Below are 25,140 nucleotides of genomic sequence, written 5' to 3'. Positions count from 1 at the left end.
ACAGGATTTATTTTTCTTTCTGACTCTGCAACTATGGCCTCCCTCTTACCTGTGTAGTTCATGATTGTGACTTCTGTGTCCAGATCCCTCAATATCCTCTCATCTAATATTGTGTGTTCCTGGAAATGTCTGTGATCTGATGAGACAGAGATCACTGGAATGGGCCATTGGAATGGGCCTTTGTAACATATCAACCACAAAACATGCTTGTGAGATAAACTGAGCCTCATCCATTTGTGAATGCTCAGCACAGGCCACTTAGGAGATACCCTTCTAGCCCAGTTTTCAAGCATAGTGGTATCATTGGCTCTAATTTGTTATTCTTGTAATGGGAACTGAGTTAGAAGAATCAAGCAGGTGGCACTCCCCTTGGAGTCACAATAGCTGGGCTCAGAATGGGTTGAGGTTCTTCTCTCTTCATGGCTGCTATGTCTCTGTTGTACACAGGAGCTGGAGGGACTGATCCAGGCCATCCACAGCGATGACAACAAGGTGAGCAGATATGACCTAGCCCTTCTGATGCTGCTGAGTGAGCACTGAGCTTCCCCCACCCCTCATGGCTCCATGCAGCTTGAAGTCAGTTTTCTTTGTCATCCAGGGCCTAGATGGGAGAAATATAGGCAGATGAACATTGACTGCCCAAACCTTTGCCTTCCCAATTCTTTATCCCTAAAGACTGTTTAACCCTCCATGTTATTCTGAGGTCTCTCACCAGAGAGCCAAGGTAGGGACGCCTGCTTGATTTCTATCTTCAGGTATAAGGTTCCTTGGGTAGGCAGGTATTTCCTTATTCTGGAGGGCGAAAGAGTTCAGTAAGGAAAGTCCCACCATGTCAGCTACTGTTCTCATTGCTATGACAAAATACTTGACAAGAAGTAATTTAAGGAAGGAAAGATTTACTCTGAATTACAGTTGAGTTATACACTCCATCATAGTAGGGAAGGCAAGGCAGGAGGAGGTGGCTGACTGGTCACACTGCACCCAGAGTTAGAAATCATCAAGAGAACGGGTCCCACAACCTCAGTGCCTACCCCATGTGACCACTTCCTCCAACAGATGTTCTACCTTCCAAAACACTGCCACCAGCCTCAGGCCAACTGTTCCTACAGATGAAGGGTATCTCACATTCAGACCAAAGCATCCACTCAGCCCTTTGGAGGACTGTGCTCCTCTGGGGCCCAGGAACTCTTCCCTGTTTCAGATACGACTGAGCCTTTTGTCTTACATTGCCTCTGTGATGAGTGCCAGCCAGAATAAAAGTCACTGGTTGTGGCTAGTCATGAGATCAGCCATCCTGCCATCTTCAGGAAGGCCTCCAGGCCAGGAGAGTCCCACTGACTCAAAGCCAGACCAGCTGGCCATCTAAGACCCTTGTGATGAAATGCCTAGTGTCAGGCAATGGTGTCTTTCACAACCACAGAACTGCTTCCACTGTGGTGGCATCAGTCCCTGGGTGGAACCTACCAGCCATCTTTTTCAGTCTTGGTCTTAAGGAAAACATATTCTAAACATTTCCTCACTTTCTGGGCAACATCCTAATTAGGTCCTCAGGAAGGATGAAATTCTCACGCTCTAAAATAACAGTTACTTTTGTAGAGTCTGAACAGAATCCAAGAGACAAGCTAGACATTGTTACTGCTTTTCAATTGTTTCTCTCAGCAGCTACTCTAAGGTACTTCCAGGACTTAGGGACACAGGTGTAACCAAAAAAATAGTTTGATATATCATCATCATCTTCTTCTTCTTCTTCATCATCATCTCCTAGCAATATCATTCCCCTCTTGAATTTTGCCTGTTAATTTGTGGTTCACACAGGTAGGAGTAACTAGAGCTAGAAGCCTAGATGAGGGCTCACTTCCTAGGGCAATATATATATATCCAATTGCTTCAGTGAGCTCACAGCACACCAGATGTATTCTGTAGTGGGAAACTATGTGTAATCAAGCCAAAGAGACCTGGTTGAGGAAAACTCACCCACCCCCAAAAAAGGTAACTCATTTAACATGGAGCACGAAGGAAGGAGAGAAGGAGGGAGGGAGGAAGGAAGGAAGGAAGGAAGGAAGGAAGGAAGGAAGGAAGGAATTCTATGATTCAGAAATAACTGTTACAGCAAAAAGTAAGCTGTTAGTGGGACCTCAAGCATGGCTTGTGGAGGCCTTGGCACTGCTTGGCCAAGAGTGATGGCTAACCAGAAGGGGCTAGTGAGACCCAAGCCAAGAAGCAGAGGGCTCTTGAGCCTTGAGATGGAGAGTACGGGAAATACATTGTCCCTACACTGAGCTGTCTTAGATCCAGACAACAGTAGCCTGTACATGGCTCACTGGGGTAAGATCATAACTTAGACCTCCAACTGTGGGAATCCATTTTTCTCCCCCATGTCATCTGACAATGGGCTTTAAATTCAGATTTAGTAATATGATATAGCTCAAGGGTAGAGTACTTGCCTAGCATGCATAGGGCCTAGGTTTAGTCCCCAGTACCGCCCAACCAAAGGCTTTTTGGCTTTGTTTTTTGTTTTTGTCTTTTTTTTTTTTTTTAATTCAGCATGCTCAAAATAGACAACTAGAAAAAGGGAATCCTGAAAATCCTTTGCAATAGGAAGGTATGCATACACTCAGTTGCCCTCATAAGCCTTATTAACTGAACACTAACTACCAGCTAGGCACCGAGAATACAAGGGGTAGAAAAGGCAAACACTATTACTGCTCTCTCAGACCTTGTAGTCTAGTCAAGAGTATCACCTAACCACCAAATAACTGTAAAATCACAGCCTGTGGATACTGGCATTTTAAGTTCTGAGTCTAAAAAGAAGTTGGAAGAATAGACAGAGCCCGATTCTTCCCACCTTAGTTTCTAAATCTTATTTTACCTGTGCTATTAGAACATAGGGCCATGCAATAGCCTGGTGCCTAGAACACTTCAAGTTGTTGTAAAACAATAAAAGGCAAGAACCTTGCCCTCAGTTCGGTGAGAGGTACTGTTCATCTGCCTATGCTTTCTGATGCACTCTGTGCTCACTGATTTTCCTTGTGGTCATTTCTTTTAAAATGTCTCATCCCCGATCCCTAGGTCCGGGCCTACCTGACATGTTGCAAGCTGCGTTCTGCCTACCTGATTGCCGTGAAGCAAGAGCACTCGCAGGCTGCCGCCCTCGTCCAGCAGGTGCAGCAGGCAGCCAAAAGCAGTGGGGATTCTGTAGTACAAGACATCTGTGCTCAGTGGCTTCTGACAAGCCACTCCCGTGGTGCCCATAGCTCAGGCTCCAGGAAGTGACCCTGGGCCTCAGAACCTGAAAGCCATAGCCCGGGAACTATGGCAAGGGCACAATGCCACACAGCACCCTCCATCTCCGTCTTCCTGTGGAGTGGGACTTCTGCTCCTGCCCCAGGTTGGAGTGAGCAAGTCGGACCCTACTTGCCTGAATGGGCAAGAGCGGGTCCTTTCACACAAGTGCCAATGTAAACTTGTAGACTCTGTGTTTGTCTGCAGATAGCCACTTCTTTCTACCTCAGAGTGACTGTGTGTGTGCACACGTGTGCACACCCATGTGCATGTTCCCGTGCACTCATGTTTACACCCAAGCATAGTCTGAACAAATGAGACTCCTCCATTGAAGAGAGGCACTTTACTTCCTACTTTCTGCTGGTCTGAAGACCTTCGGTGTGTTTGGTTCTTGTCCCAGATCGGCCTGTTCATCCACAGTTCCCCCCACTAAACATACATGCTTTAATAGCTCCTCCTAACAAGAGGAATTACAGAGCAATGCCAAAAAGGTTGCTTCTCCCCAAAATTCAGAGAGTTCGAGGAGTATAGCTGTGAAGGTGACAGCCTTTCCCGCCACACCCCTCACAAGCACAGGGTTTTCAAGTGCGGGCGTCTGAAAGCTCTGGCAATGGTCTGAATGGTCTGATCTGGGAGACTGAGGCCGGGCCCCTTCACATTCTTTCAGAGGGAGGAAAAGGCAGACCTCTCTGAGCACAAAGCTGACTCTTGTCAGTATCCCTGCTGCAGGGCTGATGGCTGGGGAGAAAAGTGGTAGCCAGGACCCTGGGGCTGAATGAATGCTAAACTCTATTTAATTGCATCCCATTCGCATCTGTACCTCTTGAATTAGTTAAGCAACCATTTCTCCATTCCTCATGCTTCCCTTCCGAAGGGAAGTTAGATGTGCAAAGACCTAGCTCACTGAGGCAGCCGTACACTGAGGGAATGGGGTTTTGTTTCAGAATTGGGTCTACAGACAAGTCAGGACAGGAAGAAAAAGTAATTCTCATCATCATGGTGGGGAACTAGATGAAGGGTTTAATATGCATCTGCTTTTCACCTGAGGTGAGTTGGTGCTCTAGAGAATGGGTCTGTAGTTTGGTGACTGATTTGCAAATGAGCCCTAAGCGAGTCTCCCACCAGCCAGAGCTCAGCCTATTGGTGTCCCCTTTGTTGCCAAGGCAACAGAAACTGGAAACTGAAGTCAGTGTCTCTGGTGCTTAGAAATCCTGTTCGTTTCTTCTAAACCAAGTTTTTCTTAACTAACAGTCGTTAGTGGACATCTGTCAGATTCCAAGCTTTGGTCCTAGTAGAGAAGAAAGACTGAAGCAGAATCCCAGCTCCCCTAAGAGTGAGGTCTGACCGTGACATTTCCTTCCTGATGCATAGAATACAGCACAGCTCCCAGGAAACCCCATTGCCTGAGGTCTGCCTACACTCAAGGCTATCTATGTTTGCACTGAACAGAAGCACTTTAAACAACTAGGCTGTAAGTCCTGCAGCCTTTAAATTAGGATGTCACAACCAGATTTCCCTGACTTTCTTCTAACTTGAATTGTAAAATAGGTGAACCATTGACCAGATTAACAGAGAAAAGACTGCAGACCTATGACAGCATACTGTGGTCTCCTGAAAAGCAACAGTAACATCAAACAATTGTACATGTTGTGGGATTGTATGTCCTACTACAACCCAGCCACAATAAACTGACTATCCCACCTACTTCTTGGCTTCATAGGCTTTTTAAAATGTTCATTATTTACTATGATGTGCATCGGTGTTTTGCCTGCATGTATGTCTCTAAAGATGTCAGGTGTCCCGGAACTAGAGTTACAGACAGTTGAGAGCTCCCATGTGGGTGCTGGGAATTGAACCTGGGTCCTCTGGAAGAGCAGCCAGTGCTCTTGGCTTTATTTATATAAGCACACTAGAGAAGTGTGTGTGTGTGTGTGTGTGTGTGTGTACCACATGCATGCCTGGCACCTATGGAGTCCAGAAGAGGTATCCAATTCCCTAGAACTGGTGTTACAAGTGGCTGTGAGCTTCCTAATAAGGTTTCTGGAAACTGAATTCAAGTCCTGCATAAGAACAAATGCTCCATGTATTTATCCCATGACTTCTATGTTTTGAGACAAGAGTTCATATAGCACAGGCTGACATTGAACTTGCTATGTAGCTGAAAGTGATCTTGAACTCCTGATCCTCTTGCCTCTGACCTTTGCTTGTGTGTTATGTGGAAAGAAAAGATGAGTGGGAAAAACAGTTCAACTAGCTAACTTCCTCTTAAACAATTCCAAAGTGACCATTCACTCACTTAGGATTTCCTCAAATTCCCTATGTATTAAGAAACTATTAGTAGACCAAGGAGATGTCTCAGCATAAAGCACTCACCACACAGGTCTAACAACCTGAGTTTGATCCCTGGCACCCGTAGGAAGATGGAAAGAAAGAACTGACTCTTCCAGTCCTCTGACTTCCGATATACCACGGCATGAAAGTGTTATGTGCACAAGACTATGCACACACGCACTATATACATATTAATAAATGTTAAAGCCTTAAAGGGGCGCTGGACATGGTGGTGCACACCTTTAATCCCAGTACTCAGGAGACAGAGGCTGAAGGATCTCTGACTTCAAAGCCAGCCTGGTCTAATAGTGATTTCTAGGCCAGCCAAAGCTACATAATAAGATCCTGTCTCAAAAAAACAAACAAGAAAGTAATGAGTTCATACTCAGCTCCCTTTGGGACTGGAGAGGTAGCTCATGGGTTAAGAGCTTTGGCTGCTTTTCCAAAGAACCCAGGTTAAATCCTAGCATCCACGTAGAGAAGCACAGCCCTCTGTAACTCCAGGTCCAGGGAATATGATGCCCTCTTCTCTCCATCACAGGCCCCAGGCACACCTATGGTCCATAGACATATATGTAGGCAAAAATACATACATATATATATATATAAAATGTTTATTTTATAAAGCATTGTTTTATTAGTTTTCTAGCAATGTGACTCAATGAATGAACAGCAGTTGCCTAACATGTCCATGATCCTAGGTTCAATCCCCAATTTTACCATAAAAAAATTAAATTTAAAATCTTCTTAGCATATTCTCTACCACCAGAAAATTTGGTGTTTCATGTCTGCTCCAGGTGAAGGGGTGGATAGATGATGTATTATGAGCAGGAAACATAAATGAGAAGTCCTCCCATCACTACCCCACTGGCTGTCCCTCCCAGAGGTGAGCAGGGTTACCAATATCTAGTGTATAGTTCCTGGGACAGGGAAGTGGGCAGGGGGTACTCTTGCCACAGCAACTTACTTGCAATGAAGGATGCTGAATTGCTGACCTGGAGAATATGTGCATTGGGGAAATAATTCAGTCACCTCCCATTGCACATGACTCTCGAACCAGCGGGGTAAGGTAAAGCATGTCTGTTCACCCTACCACTCCCACCATTCTTACCCCTGATACTCACAACTTTGTGTGTGTGTGTGTGTGTGTGTGTGTGTGTGTGTGTGTGTGTGTGAGAGAGAGAGAGAGAGAGAGAGAGAGATTCCATTTTCTCGTGAAGAAGTTTTTTTTTCCCTGTCTCAGGAAATTATTCTTACATTTGTTATGCTTTGGTAAATGTACTGTTCCTACTTACATATAGTCAATTTCCCAAAGACGAAGAGTCGCAGTAGAGCTGTTACCAGGGGGAGTTTTTGTGAGTCATAGACCATGCTAGGGAAGACTTTTCAGTGATGCGGTTGCCAGAGACTTATCCATGCTCCTTGGAGTAGCCCAATAAACTCACTGGTTAATTAAGCTACACTGGAGAGGATTTATTTCTTTGCTCTGCCATTGTTGCCCTGTGCCAGGTGAGTGTACACGTCTATCCACATCTCCTCGGGGAAAAAAAGCATAAGAGAGAGGGTGAGACCAAGAAGAGCCTGTTTCTACCAGGGTAATGTGACTATTAATATATGCTTGCCTGGGTATTAAGAGTCTAATTGCCTGGGATCTACTTTGCCTAAGCCTCAGCCAAAGGCCTCTGGCAACCTAGCCTGTGTCGGGTTTCTAAACATTGTTCATCTGCCTTACATTCAGACGGAATGTTCTGGTGTGCTTTGTTGCGACATGCCTTTGTGTCATGTCCACACCAGATGTTTTCAGGTCTCCTTTAATTATTGTCATTTGTTTGCTGTATTTGGTTTTTGTTGGTTTTGTTTTACTTTGAAGGAGGAGTAGGAAGGGCTCGCGTTTCTGGGGAAAGGGGAGAAGGGCTGTGATGAGAACGCTCTCAGCTCAGGTATCCTTCTGCAAGCATCCGGCCCCAAGAGAAAGACAGCCGGTGTTTTTTTTAGGCTTGAGTTATGTTCTTCTCAAATACTGTACAGGTGGTTCTAAGAAAAAAAATCCACAAATAAGTTAATAGTAAAAATATAGTTGGCTAATTTTTTTTGTCATGCTACATATCACAAAGTTTTATTTTTAAAAAAAAAAATGGCAACTCATTTTAAAAAGGTTTCGGTGGAAAGCATCTGCCTTCCAGTCACCTGCTTCAGTTTTCAATCAATTCAGAAACCTTTTTTAAAAACTAACAAAACTTTTTGCTGTGTCTCATTGGCCGTAATCGCATGCCTTTTCCATTGCCGGTTGATTGCCGGTTGCCGTGATTGCCTTGGACCAGTTGCCAGAGCCCCGGGAGCATATCAGGATCATCTGGGGGACTTTCAGCAACACTTTGCCAAGACCAGAGAAGTCACATATGAGTCCTGGTGTATAAATATTTTACAATATAGGCGGAACTAATGATACTGAAATGGGCAAGTTGGAGCCATAAAAGGGAAAGTGTATGAAATGATAATTGGTCCTGTCGAAACAACCTAATGGAGAACAGCTTTATCTGGGGGCTCATGGTTTCGGAGGACTCAGTGCATGGTCGCTTGCCCACATGCTCTTGGCCAGGACATTGTGGTGGTGGGAGGGTGTAACAGGAACTTTTCCACCTAGTTAATATAGGGAAGCAGACAGGAAGGAAGGAACTGGGAACTAGACATAGCCTTCAAAGGCATGCTCCCAGTCAGGGACTTCCTCCAACAAGGTTCCACCTCTGAAAGTTTCCAGAACCTCCCCTCAAATAGTACCTCCAACTGGGCAACAAGTTGAGTCTGGAGGGGACGTTTCACGTTCAACCCAGAATGGGTGGCAGTTAGCAGGATCATTTTTAATTTCCAAGTAAGATGTGAAAATATCCCGTTTTTTAAAAATTGAAAAGTTTTCTCACATCAACCTTTCCTAGGGATAACCATGTTTAAAGAATTCATTAGAAGGACAGAAATAGAGCTGAAGATATAACTCAGCCATTAAAAGTCAGCCTCACAACCAAAATATCAAAGATGGGATATAAATCAGTGTGCTTGCCTAGGGCGAATAGGGCCCTATGTCTAATCCCCAATGTTAGACTGGGGAGAGAAGATTAGAATTAATTGCACACATTCCTATTATATATATATAATTTTATACAAACATAATTTTAAAATATAAATATTATCATACAATACACATTTATCATTGTGCAATTTATCTTTCTATCCATGTGTTGTATGTGGTAAATTTTTAAATAATAGCCACTTCAGTAATAATAGCGTTCCATGTATATTTATACTGAGGATTAGTATTTTTTCCACCATAGAGCAACTTTGGGCATGTTTCTTGCTAGTGTCTCCTTACATACATAGTCTCACATCACTGTAGATGCTAAGAGGTAAAGAACAGAGGGGGACTAGGTGGAGGGTTAGGGAAAGGAGCTTGGGAAAGTACAAGGAAAGGCCTGGGAATGTGCAGGAAGATGGTTGGGTGGCTCAGCATTTCATTGCTATTTCAAATCCAGAGGAGGAATGACTTAATTTGGGTCAGAGGTTTCAGTCCCTGGCTGACAGGCTCCATTGTTTCTGGGTCTTGATGGGACACACTGTCATGGTGCTAAGACATAGGAGAGAAGTACTTCAACTTAGCTACATTCTCAGAACCCAACCCTGCTTTCTCCTAAGCCACAAACCCACGGGTCTCTATGGGGGCAGAACCAGCAGAGGCTGGAGTCCCCTGGTGTCCTCTTGGTGGAGTTTTTCTTTTCCTTGAGTTTCAGCAAAATGTTCCATATTTTTGTCCTGAGTCTGTTCAAAGTGTGTGTGTCTTGTAACTAGAAGGGGATAAACACATGAAGTCTGTCCTCCAGGGTTTTGGGTGCCTGGTGGCATTGGATGCAGTTAAGTTAGTCTTGAGCCCGGAGGCAGTGGAGCTCATCTATGACCATTGGTCAGCCTCCTGTAATCTGCATGCTGAAACACTTCCTCACTTGCCTGTGTTACTTTGGTTCCTTCCCTCCCCCACCCCCAGGTGTTATTTTATAAAATTATAGGACTGTCTGTGGGACAAGGTAAAGGAAAAAGATTTTCTACTACTGGGCTAGCTAAGGGTATCAGAGGAACCAGGAACAATAAAGGCAAGGGAGCTGGAAGAGTTGGGGAGCAGTGGGGACAAATGACTGTCACTCCTGAGCCATTCTGATCTAGGACACAGACTACTGGACCCCAGTGAGCCTCAACCGAGAAAGGATGCCATATCCACATTCAAACACAAGCAAGCTGAAGAAAAAGTCTCTGTGGTCATGGGGAAGCCCTAAGATGGACGGGTTAGTGTCTCCATCACTAATAACAGCATTATTGATGTGGGACCAAGACTCGGAGTGGCTTACTTTTTAATTTTGGAAAAGATCCCGCTGGAAAAAGCCGAGGCTGACAGGTTTTCCTTGCCTAGGCAGAATGCTAGACAACACTTTGGGTGCTGGAGGACGCTGCAGAGAGGTGGTACCTAGCCTAAAGGCCTGTTGCTGAGGGAGGCGAGGGTCAAGGGAGCACGGAACAGCAGAGGATGGTGGAGACTGGAGATGACTGGCACCTGTTCCATCCAGAGAGGGATCCAGGAGAGCCACGCTGTCAGCTTCAAACGAATCAGCGTGTTAAATACATAGCAAACAGGAAGTAAAGAAAAATAACATAGCGGAACATCACATCAGGTGCTGCCATCATGCAGAACAGTTCAAGGAAACAGTCAGCCGGAGCCCCTGGTCTGTAACCAGACCCCAGGCAGAATTCTTCCTTTCAGGTGAAACTTCCAATTGGCTGTTTCCACAAACATTTTGATATTATGGGCTTACCTTCCAGCTGTTCTTACGTGTTTTTTGATAATCGGACTTACACTCCTGTTTTCAAAGGGTTTGTGTTCTCACCCTTGGGCTGTTCTGCTAGTCTCTTTTCTCCTTGTCATAGGACCAGGGAGCCAGGCTATCCTGGACCATGAGTTTTGGGGAACACTTTGGGATGAACATGATTGGCTCTGAAATGGTGGGGGAATTACCTTGATTCTAGATCCAGCTTCAGACTTGAACAGCATGTGGCAGTTTACAGACTTGATTTCTATTACAGCCTCTAATGCTGGTTTCAGTATAAGCATGATGCCCTGGATGGAGGAGCCAAAGCAGCTAGCTTCTTGCAGCCCCCACATGGGTTTGCTTCTTCTGCCTCTCTCTAACCCCCTCTGACATATATGTGAACCCCACCTCACACCTGGCCCCTGTGTCATGGTTTACACTGCTTATCTCTGAGACCTGGTTTAGGTCACACATTTGTATCTTTACCCCCATATCCATAGGGTATTTTGCTGCACAGAGAGCATCTGGGTGTGCTTGCTTCCCACCTTCCATGCTTCTAAGTCTTTGTTTCTGTTTCCAACACATAGAAGACATTCAGATTCATCTTCAATACCGTACAACAGGTACTCCATTTCATCTGTTTTTTCTTGACTTCACTTGTGCACTTGCTTAGAATGCTCAAAGCTTTGAGTTCAATACCCAGCATCTCTCTCTCTCTCTCTCTCTCTCTCTCTCTCTCTCTCTCTCTCTCTCTCTCTCTCTCTCACACACACACACACACACTACACAGAGACAAATAGGGAAAAAATAATAAAAGATTTTAAAGGTTATTTCCAGGGGCAAGAAGATAAGTGTGGAAAATGGAGATAAACATGATCAAAGTACTACATCCACATGTGTGAAAAATGTCATAATTTACATATACTAATAAAAATTTAAAAGAGAACATTTATCAACAGATGCCCTTTGAATGCCTCATCTGGGACTGTTAAAGATGGTTTCTTGGCCGAAGTGTTATAACATTGGGCACATCTGCCCACCTCTTCTGGGTGACCTTCAGCAAGGGGGTCATGAGGGCTACACCACAGAAGAGGGGAGGCAGAGGGAATGAGAGCCATGTTTACGGAAATGGATTGCTTTTTTTTTATGTATATGTCAAATCTTTCTAGTCATACATAATCCACAATGGAGCAGAATGGCTCTGTATTTAAAGCTAGACTTCTCACTCCTCATAATAAAATGTTGGCACTGAAAGAGGCCTGACTGAATGCCTAGCCTGGTCAGCTTACTTTGTGTCCAGACACAGTGCTGTGAGAAAGTTCTGGAGGTAGGGTGAGTGTCTGAGTAGAGTGACGTGTGACTCACTGGACTGATTTCCTCTCTTCCATTTCTCCCTGAAAGAGGACACAAGGCAATGAGATGAACGCAAATCTTTATTTCTCTAAAAACTGAGGTAAAGAGAACAGTTTAGGGGAAAAAAACTACATGGTGAAAAATGGGAAGACCCAGCTTCAGGAATGGTTCTGGGATGCTCCAAGGAAGAAATGAAGTTTGGCCAAAGTGAGCTACTTCTTCCTGAGTTGGTCCAGACTCTCTGGGGTTGTGACTAGCATTTCCTTTCAAAGAGAAAGAGGCCAATCTAGAGTTTGAGGGTATAGAAATGTGTGGTGCGGGTACTCCTATGAACGTGTAAGCCCATGTCAGTGGTACTGTAGAGGAAACTGATCCAACTTCCCAAGATCCTCTACCACCCCCACGTTCAGCTCTCTCGCCCCAGAGAACTGTGGATTCTCTAAGCCTTTGAGAATGATCTGGAAGTGTGACTACCATCCTGTACTACGATCCTGCCTCACAAAAATGTGTGTATAAAGGGTTCCAGAAGGTTCTTAGTAGGCAGGAGTCACAGCAGCAGCAAGCCAGGAGGATAATCCTTTCAGGTCAGCCTTCTCTTTGGTTCCCTGTTTTTCCAGCATGGATTGGGCCTGAAAAGACCCTGGTCTTCAGGCCGACTATTCCCACTGGATTCCTAGAAGCTCACAGCTGACATTCCACAAGCGCTCAGCTGTTTTCTTATCCCGGGCCCTTGGAGACACCCATGTCCTCTTGCAGTCACTGGTAGGCAGAGAGGGTGAATGTTAGAATGCAAACTGGCCCATGCAGAACACACCCCTCAGGATAGATTTCTAATCATATAAAATATGTGCACTGGACTTAAAGAGCCTACACTGAAATGACTTCTTAAGTATTTCAGGGCCAGGTATGGTGGCACAGCCTAAATAATCCTAGCCCTTGGGAAGCAGAGGCGGAAAGATTGGGAGTTCAAAACCATCCTTGGCTCTAGAGTGACTTTGAGCCTATCCTGGGCTGCAACTAGACCATTTCAACAAACCAAAATAGAGGGGCTAGCGAAATGAGTTGATAGCTAAAAATGTTTGTTGCTCTTCTGAAGGATCTGGGTTCGATTCCGGGCACAGTGTCAAGCAGGTTACAACCACCTGTAACTCTAGTTCTAGAGGATACAGTATCCTTTCTGGCCTCTATGGTCTCAAATACATGCATATACTCACATATACACACATAAGCACTGTCCTATTTTAAAGTGAGCAGAGGGAGTAAGGCTGGGAGGAACAAGGAAGAGAGATAGAACATCCCATGGGGCACACTTTGATATTTTATACTTATAAAACTTCTATATGCTGTTTGTAAAATATGGTTCTGATAGAAAAGCCCATCCTTTGACTGCCTTTTTTTCAACCTTTTTTGTTTACCTAGAGATATACAGAAGTTTTATTCAAAAGCGGGATTGTGTATTTAGTTTGGGGAAGTCTTTTATTAAAATGTATTTTAGCCAGATAGACAGCAAATAAATGTATGTTCTTCTAAAAATGTTTTAAGTGATAAGGAAATGCCAAGAAGAAGGAGAAGGAAGAGAAGGAGGAGAAGAAGAAGAGGAGGAAGAGGAAAAAAAAAAAGAAGGAGGAGGAGGAGGACTAGGAGGAGGAGGACTAGGAGGAGGAGGACTAGGAAGAGGATGAGACAGAGAGAAGGAAAAGGAGAAGGAAAAGCTGCAATCCTCTTTCATGCTTTGCCTGGCTCTTCCTCAAACTCCTTGAAGTAACTGTTACTACTCACTGATTGGTCTGTCGAGATTATTCATTATGTATTTGTAACAAATGCTTATGTGTTTTAAAAAAAGATTTTATTTTTACTTATATGCATCTATGTGTGTCTGTGTGAGGGTTTGTGCATATGAGCAGGTCCCTGCAGAGGCAAGAAGAGGGTTTCCGATCCCCTGGAACCAAAGTTATAAGCAGTTGTGAGACATCTGGTGCTGAGAACTAAACTGGGGCCCTTTGCCAGAGCAGTAAGAACTCTTAGCTGCTGGGCTATGTCTCCAGCACTCATAGTTTTATATTCTATGGTTTGTTGGTTTGTTTGTTTATAATGTTGTATCATAAAAATCCTTTATTGGGTTGGGGATTTAGCTCAGTGGTAGAGCACTTGCCTAGCAAGAAAAAGGCCCTGGGTTTGGTCCTCAGCTCCAGAAAAAAAAAAGAAAAAAGAAAAGAAAAGAAAAAAGAAAGAAAGAAAAGAAAAGAATCCCTTATTAATTAAATATTTTCTGAAATCACATTAAATGACTATATCGTACCTGTCACACTCATAAGGCAGTAATATAAAAACTCATATTGTGGGGTTAATTTGCTCAAAAAAACATGGAATGTCTACCAGGCATAGTGGTGTACACCTTTAATGCCAGCACTTGCCAACCAGGAGGCAGAGGCAGGCAGATCTCTATGAGTTCCAGGTCTGCCTGGTCTACATGAGTTCCAGGATGCCCACAACTACATAGACAGACCCTGTCTCAAAGAAATAAAACACAACAACAACAGCAAAGGTTGTAAACCAAAAACAGGAGCCACATTTTAAAAAGAAAAAGGAGCTAGGCATGCTGGGATACAGCAATAATCCTAGCACTCCAAAGACTGAGGCCAGACTGAAGAAGAGCATAGTGGAGGTGGAAGGAGGCATGATCCTTTAGTCCCAGTGCTCGGGAGATGACTGTATGAATCGACACACACAACAAGCTTAGTTGAATGGCAAACACAGTTCATGCGGTCGAGCAGTATTCGCCTCTGTCACTCACCCATTCTCCCACAGCAGACACTAAGTCTACTCTTGTTGCTTTACTTAATAAATGGTGCCTCGCTTAGCAGTGAGCAGCAGAACAAACTGGGCTGGCTAAATCGTGGGAAGGAATGGAGCCTTTGTCTTGGATTCCTCATGTGGAAGTTCTGGCTACATGTGGAGTTGTGTTTACATGTGGTACTCAAATTCCTATCTCTACACACCAATAGGCAAGGCCAGTCTTGACAACACCGAGGGGGAGGGTTCCTACAGGGTAAGTATGACCTCCCCCCTAGCATTTTACGATGCCAAAGAATCCAAATGTCAAATCAGCTGAGCCTTAAAGGAAAAAACAAAATGCAGAGGGCCAGCTAACATTCTTGTTATAGTACAACCAACAGGGGAAGGCTTTCAGAACCAGCGCTGCTTGCGGAAATGTGGCACGCTGAAATAAAACAGAATGAGAAAAGCGATTCTTCCTAACTTAAGCTTCTTCGGGAAACTCACTGCAGTTGGTTTGCAGACCCGACTCAAGCCTAGATTCTATCATCAGGCACAGGAAGTCTGACTGGTGCAAAGATCCTGAGGTACTGTCATTCGCAGGCACGCCGGGCACTGCCAGCTCCTACCTGAAGTACTTTCCGCTCAGGGGCTCCAGGCCCTCTGCCAGGGCGCAGTGCAGGCTGGTCTGAGCCCCCTGCCAAGTGGTCTTGAAGAAGGGTGAGAAAAGTCGCCATAACAAGCAGAGCAGGGTGGAGTGCCTGGCGATCTCAGACGTGACAATACCTGGGTGTACCGCGTAGGTGGTGACTCCAGTCCCTAGGACAAAGAGGACACAGTAAGACTATGGACACATTGTAGGAGTTCCTCTGGCTCCTACAATCCTGTGCCTCCTCCTTCCACAGAATTCCCCCAGCTCTGTCTAATGTTTGGCTGTGGGTCTCTTGCTGGGTAAAGCGTCTCTGATGACACCTAGGCCAGGCCTCAGCCTGTAAGAACAGCAGAATATCACTAGAAATCATCTCATTGACTGGGTGTTTTGTTGTTGTGGTTGTTCTGGGTTTTTTTTTGGGGGGGGGTGTGTTTTGGTTTTTGCTGCTGCCAGTTTTGTTTGGTTCTACCCTAGGTCTCTGGGCTATCCAGCCTAGTCCTGGCCCACCAGATAGTATCAGTGATGGTCTCCCTCCCAAAGCATGGGTCTCAAGCAAGTCACTGGTTGGCCACTTCCACAATTTCTGCACCACCTTTACCTTAGCGTGTCTTGTAAGCAGAACAAATTGTAGGTCAAAAGCACAAGAAAACCCACAGAATCAACTAACCTGGGCTCACAGGGTCTCACAAAGATTGATTGGCCAACCAGGAAGCTTGCATGGGACTGACCTAGGCCGTCCTCGAATATGTTATAGTTGTGAAGCTCTAATCTTCTTGTAGGGCTCCTAACAGTGGAACCGGGGCTGTCTCTGACTCTGCTGCCTGCCTTTGGGACCCTTTCCTCCTACTAGGTTGCATCATGGATCCTTAATAGGAAAGGGGGTGTCTAGTCTTACTGCAACTGGATATTCCATGGCTGGTTGATGTCCATGGGAGGCCTGCCCTTTCTGAGGAAAATTAAAGAGGAACAGAATTGGGGGGGGGGGGCTTCTTAGAGAAGAGGAGGGAGGGGAAACTGTGGTAAGGATGTAAAATAAATTAATTTAAAAAGAAGACACTTGGGAAACAAAAACCTAGGCTTTGAAAGGTTCTGCTCACCCTGCCTAGTAATGAATTAACCTCTCCGAGAAAGAGCTCTGCTTGGCTTTCTCTGCTCCAAAGGCAGAGTCCTATTTCAATGTTATCTTATATGAGGGCTTCCATACTACTAATAAAAACATGTGGGAACTAGTAGTGTTAATCATTAATAGCAGTATCTTTGCCATTTCTGTGGGAGAAGCTTTGGGACAACAATCTGTTTGAAGGTTGGGGGTAGAGGCTAGTTTGGCAAGCACATTTATGAGGTGTAGATGGAGGGACGTTGGTAGAAATTATGGCACATTATGCTTCCCCAACACAATTATTAAGTACCATCTCACTGTCTGTACTTCTTGCCAACCAGGACCACACTGTCCACTTTGCCTGTGTCATCCCATTTCTTTTTAGTTTTGTTTGGTTTAATACAACTTTACTGAAGAAAAATGAAATCAATTACTAGCAGAGTTATCATTGGAGCAATCAGCCACTAACAGCTTTGCATCAGTTCATCAGTGAGATATTAAACTGTGTGATGGAAGATGGGCTGATAGCTCAAATTTAAATGAAATGTAAATTTCTCCCAGCAATTTAAATGAAAACTACACAGGTTTTGAGATTCTGCTTTAGAAGGCAGAAGGTGCCTGACTTTCAGTTTCCACTCTGTAAAGTAAGAGCAAGCGGTTCCTTTACTGACACACACAGCTTGTGTCACACTTTCTCTGATGATGTTATAAACTCAGTACCAGTTATGCAGCCATATCAGTTATGCACGCAGAGTATAACTCTAACAGTGGATGGAAGAGACACAGTTGGAATGCCATTGTTTCCTTCGATGAGACAACAGAGTGTCTCTCACACCCAAGTTAACATGAGAATACTGGCCATATAATACACACTTTCTATTTAAAAAAAAAAAAAAAAAAACTGTATCAATCTTGGACAACTTTTCACTTGTTACTATTTCAGAAAGTAGTTACTGTCCAAAGCTGGGAGAAAATAAAATGAAGGTGAGGTCTGACAGGGGTGCAGCAGGATAAGGAAGTCAACAAAGGAGCAGCAGTTTAGACTTGGTTCCTGCAGGTTCTTCTGAGTTTAAGGCGACAGTCCATGGCCTTCCAGAGCCCATATCTGGTATGCACTCTCACCTGAAACACTGTTTTGTAGATTAGGGACACAGGACATGTAAGTTTGGGTCACTTTGCAGATGTCATTTTGCAGTGGTCAAAATGGACAAGGGAACTTAGGAAATCACTCAAGCAGGAGACTGCTGCGGTCTCAGAATATTGTGACAAATGGTGCAATTCCTGTTAATAAGCCGAACAATAAATCAGGTTGTAAATGCAGCCTTGGCTGGATGAGAAAAGTAGCACTGTGGGGCAAGCTTGGTGTGGACTGTCATCGGGCTGCTTAATTAAAGAAACATTATCCTCAATTGACCTGTAGGACATTGTGGGGGAGGGTTATGGGTCAAGTCACTAAGTTCCTTATTAATCCTCTTCAACATGCAGTCTGAGCACCTAGCTCCTCACTGCCTCAATGTGTGTTCAAAGGTCTGGCTAAAACTCCTAATCCGATGGTGAGAGATAGCATCTTCCTCTGGTACCAGTTCTAACCCAACACAGGTGTCACCTGCCACCAAGGTCAAACAATTCTGTGCTGCCCCTTGCTTCTCCATTTTGGAATAGTACCTTCTTGCTCAACTAATCAGAGGTAGGAGGATTTGTTGAGCAGCAGGCAGAGGCCAGTCACATCTCCATTCTAAAAAGAGGCTTATTAGGTACTAATGTAGGTAACATGAAGATGCTCATGTACTAAAGAAGTTGAGATGCAGAGAAATTAAATAAATAACCCACAGTCATATCTAGCCGGATGCAGGCCAAAGTCTGGTGCCTCGAGTGGAATAAACAGTTCCGGGGTGAGAACTCTCAGGAACTTACTTGAACAAATTCATTGATACAGATGCACCTTTTCTCTTCATTTGTAGAGGGAGGAAAATAATAGTGCTAACCTCATTATCACTGTTATCACTTTGAGGCTTTTACGGTGCCAGGCACACAAAGCTCCCCATCATTACTATTCATTGCCGTGATTGTCCTCTTCTGTTTGACATTCTGATACAGACCATTCTTCCCAAATTCTGAATAATTCACAATATCAAGTAGTCCCCCAGACTCAGAGACATCAGAGCCCATAGCTTACCTAAGACCCCAGGGAAGTTCAGAATTAGTAATAATTACAATTATTAATCTTGTTACAGTTGGGGAAGTTAAAGGAACAGATCTATGTATACACAGCCCTCAAATATGGAAGAGCAAGAACTCGGGCCAGGGATCTTGGAATCTAACCCTAACTTCCTGACAGTAGACAAGGACCCCTTTGCAGCTTAGCAGATCTCGGAGAAAGGCACACAGGGGGAAGAGCTCTGGGCTTAAAGCAGAGAGCTCACATTCCAGTTGGACATTTTTACAGACTACAGAAGCAATTCCTGAGGTACAGACTGACGACTCTGTTTGCCGTATAATCCTGGTCTAGCCATTTCCACCATCTCAGTTCTGACCCATAAAACAGAAGAATAACACCCACTCCGACTGTTCCACGGGGTTGTCGTAAGAACAAAATGAAATAATAGGAGGCTCAAGTGTAACAAATGGGAGGTGACTGCAGTGTTCCAGCACCTCGTAGATTAGGTGCTTCCTGTGGGACAGCACCATGATTCTGTGCACAGTCTCGTCCTTCTTAGCTCCCCAAGTTCTTCTTGGAGCAGGAGAGATGGCTCAGCAGTTAAGAGCACTCACTGCTCTTCCAGAGGTCCTGAGTTCAATTCCCAGCAACCACATGGTGGCTCACAGCCATCTGTAATTAAATCTAATGCCCTCTTTCTGGTGTATACTTATATATGATAAATAAATAAGTCTTTAAAAACAAAGTTCTTCTTGGAAGGTACATTGTACTGGTAAAATTTTATGTGCCGTTTGAATTGAACTCACTGAAAGCTAGTTCGGGAGGCTGGCTTTCCCTCCTTCAGGCTCAAGCATACTTAGGTCAAATGTCTTCCAAAAGCTCCTGCCCTTTCCTGAGTCAGGATGGCCCCTGGCTCTGTAATGGGGAAAAGGGAAAATGCTAAGAGTGTTTCTTTAAAAAAAAAAAAAAAAAAATCATTGTTCTTAGCCACACTGTGGCCCGTGACTTAAATCCCAGCACTCCAGAGACAGGCAGATGTCTGAATTTGAGGCCAGCCTGGCCTACAGAATGAGTGAGTTCCAGTACAGCCAAGGCTATACAGACAGAGAAACCCTGTCTCAAAAAACAAAACCAAACCAATCAAACAAAAAAGAAAAAAAGAAAGAAAGAAAGAAAGAAAGAAAGAAAGAAAAGAAAAGAAAAGAAAAGAAACCCAAAGCATTGTGTTCTTGAGAATAACAAGTATTTCCAACCAAAGGTTACTATTGTCTATCCCATAAAAGCCTCCTGGAGAAGGCACAGGGATGCGAGGTTCAGCTACTGGAAGCTCATCCATGGAGAAAAAGCTAAAAAGGGAGTTCCAACTGACTGCTTCAGTCTCAGTAGTTGGCTTCTGCTGGACATTGCAGTGCCTGCTTTGATGATGCTGTTATGTTCAGCTGAGGCTACTTTTCTTTTACTTGGAAGCCCTTCTGTGGTCTATCCAGTTTTCTGAGTCAGAACTCTGACTGACTGGCACAAAGTGGCTTCCTCAGTTAACTGTTGCAAGGTCTGAAGACCTGGCATGGGGTGTTAGCCTTCCATCTCTCAATTCAGTGATTCCGGATGCCTCGTAGATGTCGTTAGCACAGAATTTGATCATTTTTTAGTATCCATTAGCTGCTTCTACCTGCTACTCACTATTTATTCTTTTATTTTTGCTTGCTATTGCCTAATAAACTCATTTATTCAGAGCAAAAAGCATGTATCATTTTCTGGACTCTACAGAAGACTATTAAGAAATATATGGTCAACAGCCTGATTCCAAAAGTTTCTATGAACCTATAATCTGAACCAAGGATTCCGTTCTTGTTTTTGTCTTAAATTTTATTATTTATTATATTTATTTTATTATTTTTGATAATTAAAATTTTTTAATATATATTGTGTAATCTAAATAATATTTTAATATTTTTTTTTAAATAACAAGATACTTAATGTCTTATTATGTCTCCATACTTACCTTGGAGCCGCTTGGCTAGCTCTCGTGTGAAAAGCACATTGGCCAGCTTGCTGTGACTATAGGCAAAAGCCCTGCAGTATCGCTTCTGGCTTTGGAGGTCATGGAAACGAATCTTGCCAACAAAATGGACCAATGAGGATAGGTTTACCACCCGTGAGGGAGCAGACTCCTTCAGCCGCCCCAAAAGCAAGTATGTAAGAAGGAAGTGGCCTGCAAAATGCAAAAGAAAAACCTCAACGGTAGAATGATCCTAGGCTCAGGATATGTGGATTGAATGACTGGACTTCCGAATCAGCTCTCTGCTTTCTGAGTGTGAATAAAGTTTGACACATTGAGTCACTCAGTACTAACTGGTCACTTACTCTAAGTTAGTCCATTCTTCAAAGCAAGGGACAAAGGCAGACTGCAGTAAGACAGTATCTAATTTATACTTATGTACCTACTGTGTATATACCCCATCTGCTAGCTTCTAATATCTCTCTCTAACTGCGGGTCCTCACACTCATGCAGAAAGAAAGCTATAGTAGTCAGGGAAAATAACATTTGCTTAGGATCCAAGAATATGACCCATGCCCCCCTGACTAGAATGAGACTTCACTGAAAACTCTGCACACCAATTTAACTTGTGTGTAAACTCAAGGGTCACTCACTACCACGGAGCAGCTCAAAGCTTGTTTCGGTTCTCATATGGATGTTACTTCCCCTGTCAAATCCAGATTCTTGAATACCCACAGGTTGACTCTGCCCAACAAGCCCTGCACTGCCACTGCCCCATCCAAGGATGACAATTTTTTCCTCCCTAGCATCTTCTAAGATGGGGCTTCTGGACAGAATTCACAGAGTCACGTTTTTGACTGCTTAGCAATGTATCCAGAGTAGGGGAAGTCCTATCTGGATTCTCTGAGGCTCTTTGAGGACCAGTGGGAATCCTGAACTCTAGTGCAGGGCCATCTTCCTACAAAGAACAAGGTAGGTTGTAACTCACTTTTTAGTCACCCAGAGATACTTACCCAGGTGGTTGACTCCAAAGTGGGTTTCAAAGCCATCTGTTGTCTTAGAATATGGACACATCATCACTCCTGCATTATTGATCAAAATATGGAGCTTCTTTTCCTCTGTTGAGAACAATCAAGAAGACCCGTGGCTAGCAAGGCATCTTCTGTCCACCTCTCACTGTCCCAAGTGTTCACCTGGGCTTTCATCTATGAATAGTCTTGGCTAGGCAAGGTTTACACTCGTCTTTCTCCTGTCTTCCAAGATAAGGTGTTGGTTCAGAAGTCGGTAACTATCCCCATCCAGACCTGCCTGGGTGTAAGGACTCTCCATTGTTGCTGGAAATTATATATATATATATATATATATATGTATGTATGTATGTATGTATGTATGTATGTATGTATGTATGTATAAAACCTTGTCCCTCAAGGAGCTGTAGTTTTTGGTATATGTTGGTAGTTTCCCAAGACACAGGAGCCTTTTGACAATGGTACACACTCATCTAGTGCCTGTACCCACAGAAGGTTGATTTTCTGGATGAAAGGAAAAAGCAGAATCAGGGCCACACCTTATGCCAAGGTACAAGCTCAGACATGGAGACGACACCTCCAAGATTCTCACTGTGGAGCAAAATGCCGATAAGGATCCTGCTCAGCTTGTCCACCTGCCATCCCTTTGCCAGTTCCCTGTCCTGCTGGTTTATGTAGCTAAACCTGCCCAGTGGGATCATGGGTGTGATGCAAGAGCCATAAATGTCCTGGGTGGAGCAACTATCCTACACTTAGTTTCCTGCCTTCCTGGCTGCTCACTGGAACCTTACCTGCTAGGAAGCCCTCAGCAAAGGCTCGGATGGATTTGGTGTCAGATAGGTCCAATTTCCGCACTAGCACCTGGGAGTTCTTGGTATCTGCTCGGATTTCACTAGCAGCAGACTCTCCCTTCAGCACATCTCGACATGCAATGTATACTCGTGCTCCTGGGACCAAAGTAAGCAGGACAATATGTGCAGAGGGACAGGAAGTGAGCTGGGGTTGATAGGTAGAGCATACTCAAAGCTGTCCCTACGGCAGTGTTACAGCCATATTGCTGCTTCCAAATTCTCACAGTGGGGCCAAGAATCCTCTAATATTTAATTCTGCTTAGCCTTAACCAATATTACACTGAGACATTATTCTTCTTCCTTTCTCCAACGGAAAATGCAAGAAGGAATGGAACTATGTTGAAAGCCAGAATAAGTTAGTGTCACATCGAACTTGGATTCCAGTTTCTTTGAATTCCCATCAGAGCCTCCAAGCCCAGGAAGAAAGAAAAAGAAATTCAGTCAGAACCCTAGTGAAGAGGGTGGGAGGTGTGACCCTGCAGAGACAGAACGAAAGGACTCACCTCTTCGAGCGAGCTCTCTGGCTGTCTCCTTGCCGATGCCTGTGTTAGCACCTGTGATGACCACTACCTTCCCTGGGATTTGTGCATTTGTTGTACAAACTCCACCAGCAAGGAACTTCCTGTTGCCAAAGGGAGGAAAATTATCCGTCATTTTCCCAATCTCATGCTGAGATGCATAAAAGAAATAAGGCCACATAAACCCAAAGAGGGAGGTTTTTTAACTTGAAACCATAAGCCTTTATCCTTGTCAGAAGTTAATTTGCATGGGCCACCTTTTGGTTGGGCAAGGTAGTGGCCAGCTCATAGAACTGAAAGGTCATATGCCCGGAAGCTAAAATAGTCACCTGAGCAAGCAGAGAAAGTGTCCTGAGCCAGGGCCAATGGAGACATTCCTTATCAGATAAAAAAGATAGCTGTCTAATCTCTAGACTCCCGTGGGTCAGTTTCCTCCTTTGACCCACATTGGAATCACATGGGTGATACACATTAGAGGACTCGATGGTCCTGAGCCCTACATCTCCAATAGTGAACCACAGGAACTAGCAAACAGCATCTGGGCTGACACATACCTACCTCCCCTCAGCTGATTAGAGAGAGCATCCTGAGAGACTTTCTGTGACTTCGTTAAGGATTTTATTTAGGCCATTGGCACACAGAGAAAACTTTCTTGTCGAGAACAAGAGCAGAGAGTCTAGAATACTTCCTGAACATCATTGGCTGAGAGACACTGAGATTGACACTTTCTACACGCTATCTTTTCTCAATACTTTCTACAAGCACTGTCTAGCCTAGTCTAGACATTCTGCACACAATATTTAGCCCAAGATAGACATTTTCTATACTCAAGAGGTCTATCCCAGGCTTGATTTTCTACACAATATCTATCCCAGGCTTAAACACTTTCTACACTCAATCTACTCTATACTAGATTGTCTACACTCACTATCTTTCCACATTTTCCATATGTCATTTTACATTAATTTCCCCAGCCATTTCAGCATTATTTCTATATTACAAAAATAAACAACCAAAAAATAAAAATTAAATTAAAATTAAAAATTAAAAACCCTGAAGCCCAAAGATGTTTAAGCTATTTCTAGGGTGGCCAGGACCAAAAATGATACTTTGACATTCTGTCCACACTATGCCTATCTAACTTTCCTTTTGATTGGGGGGATTAGGGAGGTAGGGGTTCAAGACAGGGTTTCTCTGTACAGCCCTGGCTATTCTGGAACTCACTCGGTAGACCAGGCTGTCCTCTAACTCAGAGATCTCTCTGCTTCTCTTAGTGCTGGGATTAAAGGCATGCACAACCACATCTGGCTCCTAACCTTTTTAATCAACAGATTTTTTAACTCCCCACGCAGAATAGCCATTTCTTGACAGCTCCATAAATCCCAGGTGAAAGAGTCACTTCCAAAAACATTTATTGAAAGAAGTATCAGGGGGAGAGAGGTTGTTTCCTTCCCAGATGCCTACTACTTAACAGTGAGTCCCTTAATGATGAAGTTCCCATGACACCCACCTTACCCAGGAACAGAAAAGAAAAGGAAAGTGTCAGAGAAACCTACAGGAATCAGAGGAAAGAGCAGGGCAGTCATCTACTCTGCCTTCACTTAGCATCCAAATTCAAATCAGCCCCACCTCCTCCCACCGGGCGCTTCCTTCTCCCCCCCCACTACCCGGCAACATCCATAACCCCTCCTTTTCTGTTTTTAATGCACTAATCTTGCCTTCACTGCCTTCCCTCGTTCTTCTCTTAGCAGTAGAAGTCAGCTTGGTAAAGTATCTTTAAGTGGCTGGATTAAAACGAACCTGATGGATGGAGCAGTCAGATACAAGATCGAGAGGAAAGACGTGAGCAGTACCAAGGTAGCCAGCATCTTGTCAACCGCCTTAGTCGCTGCTTCTGCACCTTCCACCCTCAACCTTCTCTGGCTCCAGTTCCTGGCAGCTTCTGTTGACTCTTGGCTCCTCTCACTCCGGGGCACTCAGCAACTGGCTGGCTTAAGCAGTGCCCAGAATCTTACTTAAATCCGAGAGCCACCAGAGCATAGCCTCCTGGGAGATGTAGTTCTGGAGGGGTGGAGCTTAATGAAAGATTAGGGCTTTGCCTTATATTGGCAGAGAGAATTTGGCAAAATTGGAGCTCCCCACAGCACTCTATTTTCAAGATAGAATATGTTAAATATTATCAGCAGGCTTCATAAAAGCCACACATAGTGACAAAGTCTTATAATCAATTTACTTGGCAGGCTGAAGCAG

The 25,140-nt window shown here is 44.2% G+C and overlaps 2 protein-coding genes across 3 annotated transcripts in view; one reads left to right on the top strand and one right to left on the bottom strand.

The window, feature by feature from the left end:
- Window positions 1-4,954, top strand: part of ZFYVE26 (zinc finger FYVE-type containing 26) — a 57,986-nt gene extending 53,032 nt beyond the window's left edge. The window contains exons 40-41 of the mRNA XM_080936029.1: window positions 448-492; window positions 3,070-4,954. Coding sequence (XP_080792155.1) covers window positions 448-492; window positions 3,070-3,273 — 249 coding nt within the window. The 3' untranslated portion in view covers window positions 3,274-4,954. The remainder of the gene's footprint in view (window positions 1-447; window positions 493-3,069) is intronic.
- Window positions 4,955-12,466: 7,512 nt separating this feature from the next.
- On the bottom strand, window positions 12,467-24,758 carry RDH12 (retinol dehydrogenase 12; the record flags this gene model as incomplete). Of its 2 annotated transcripts, none has more annotated exons than XM_080939377.1 (7): window positions 12,467-12,569; window positions 15,215-15,404; window positions 20,497-20,706; window positions 21,507-21,611; window positions 22,313-22,468; window positions 22,876-22,994; window positions 24,691-24,758. In XM_080939377.1, the coding sequence occupies 7 exons, from the start codon at window positions 24,756-24,758 to the stop codon at window positions 12,467-12,469; spliced, it is 951 nt and encodes a 316-aa protein (XP_080795503.1). The 2 variants fall into 2 exon arrangements, with proteins under 2 accessions (XP_080795503.1, XP_080795504.1); XM_080939378.1 differs by having other exon boundaries at window positions 21,507-21,575.
- Between the last annotated feature and the right edge of the window lie 382 nt (window positions 24,759-25,140).

This window comes from Micromys minutus (assembly GCF_963924665.1).
Source record: "Micromys minutus genome assembly, chromosome: 1".
Taxonomy (NCBI): domain Eukaryota; kingdom Metazoa; phylum Chordata; class Mammalia; order Rodentia; family Muridae; genus Micromys; species Micromys minutus.
The sequence above is the reverse complement of the archived record's forward strand: the minus strand, read 5'-3'. Positions and strand labels throughout refer to the sequence as shown.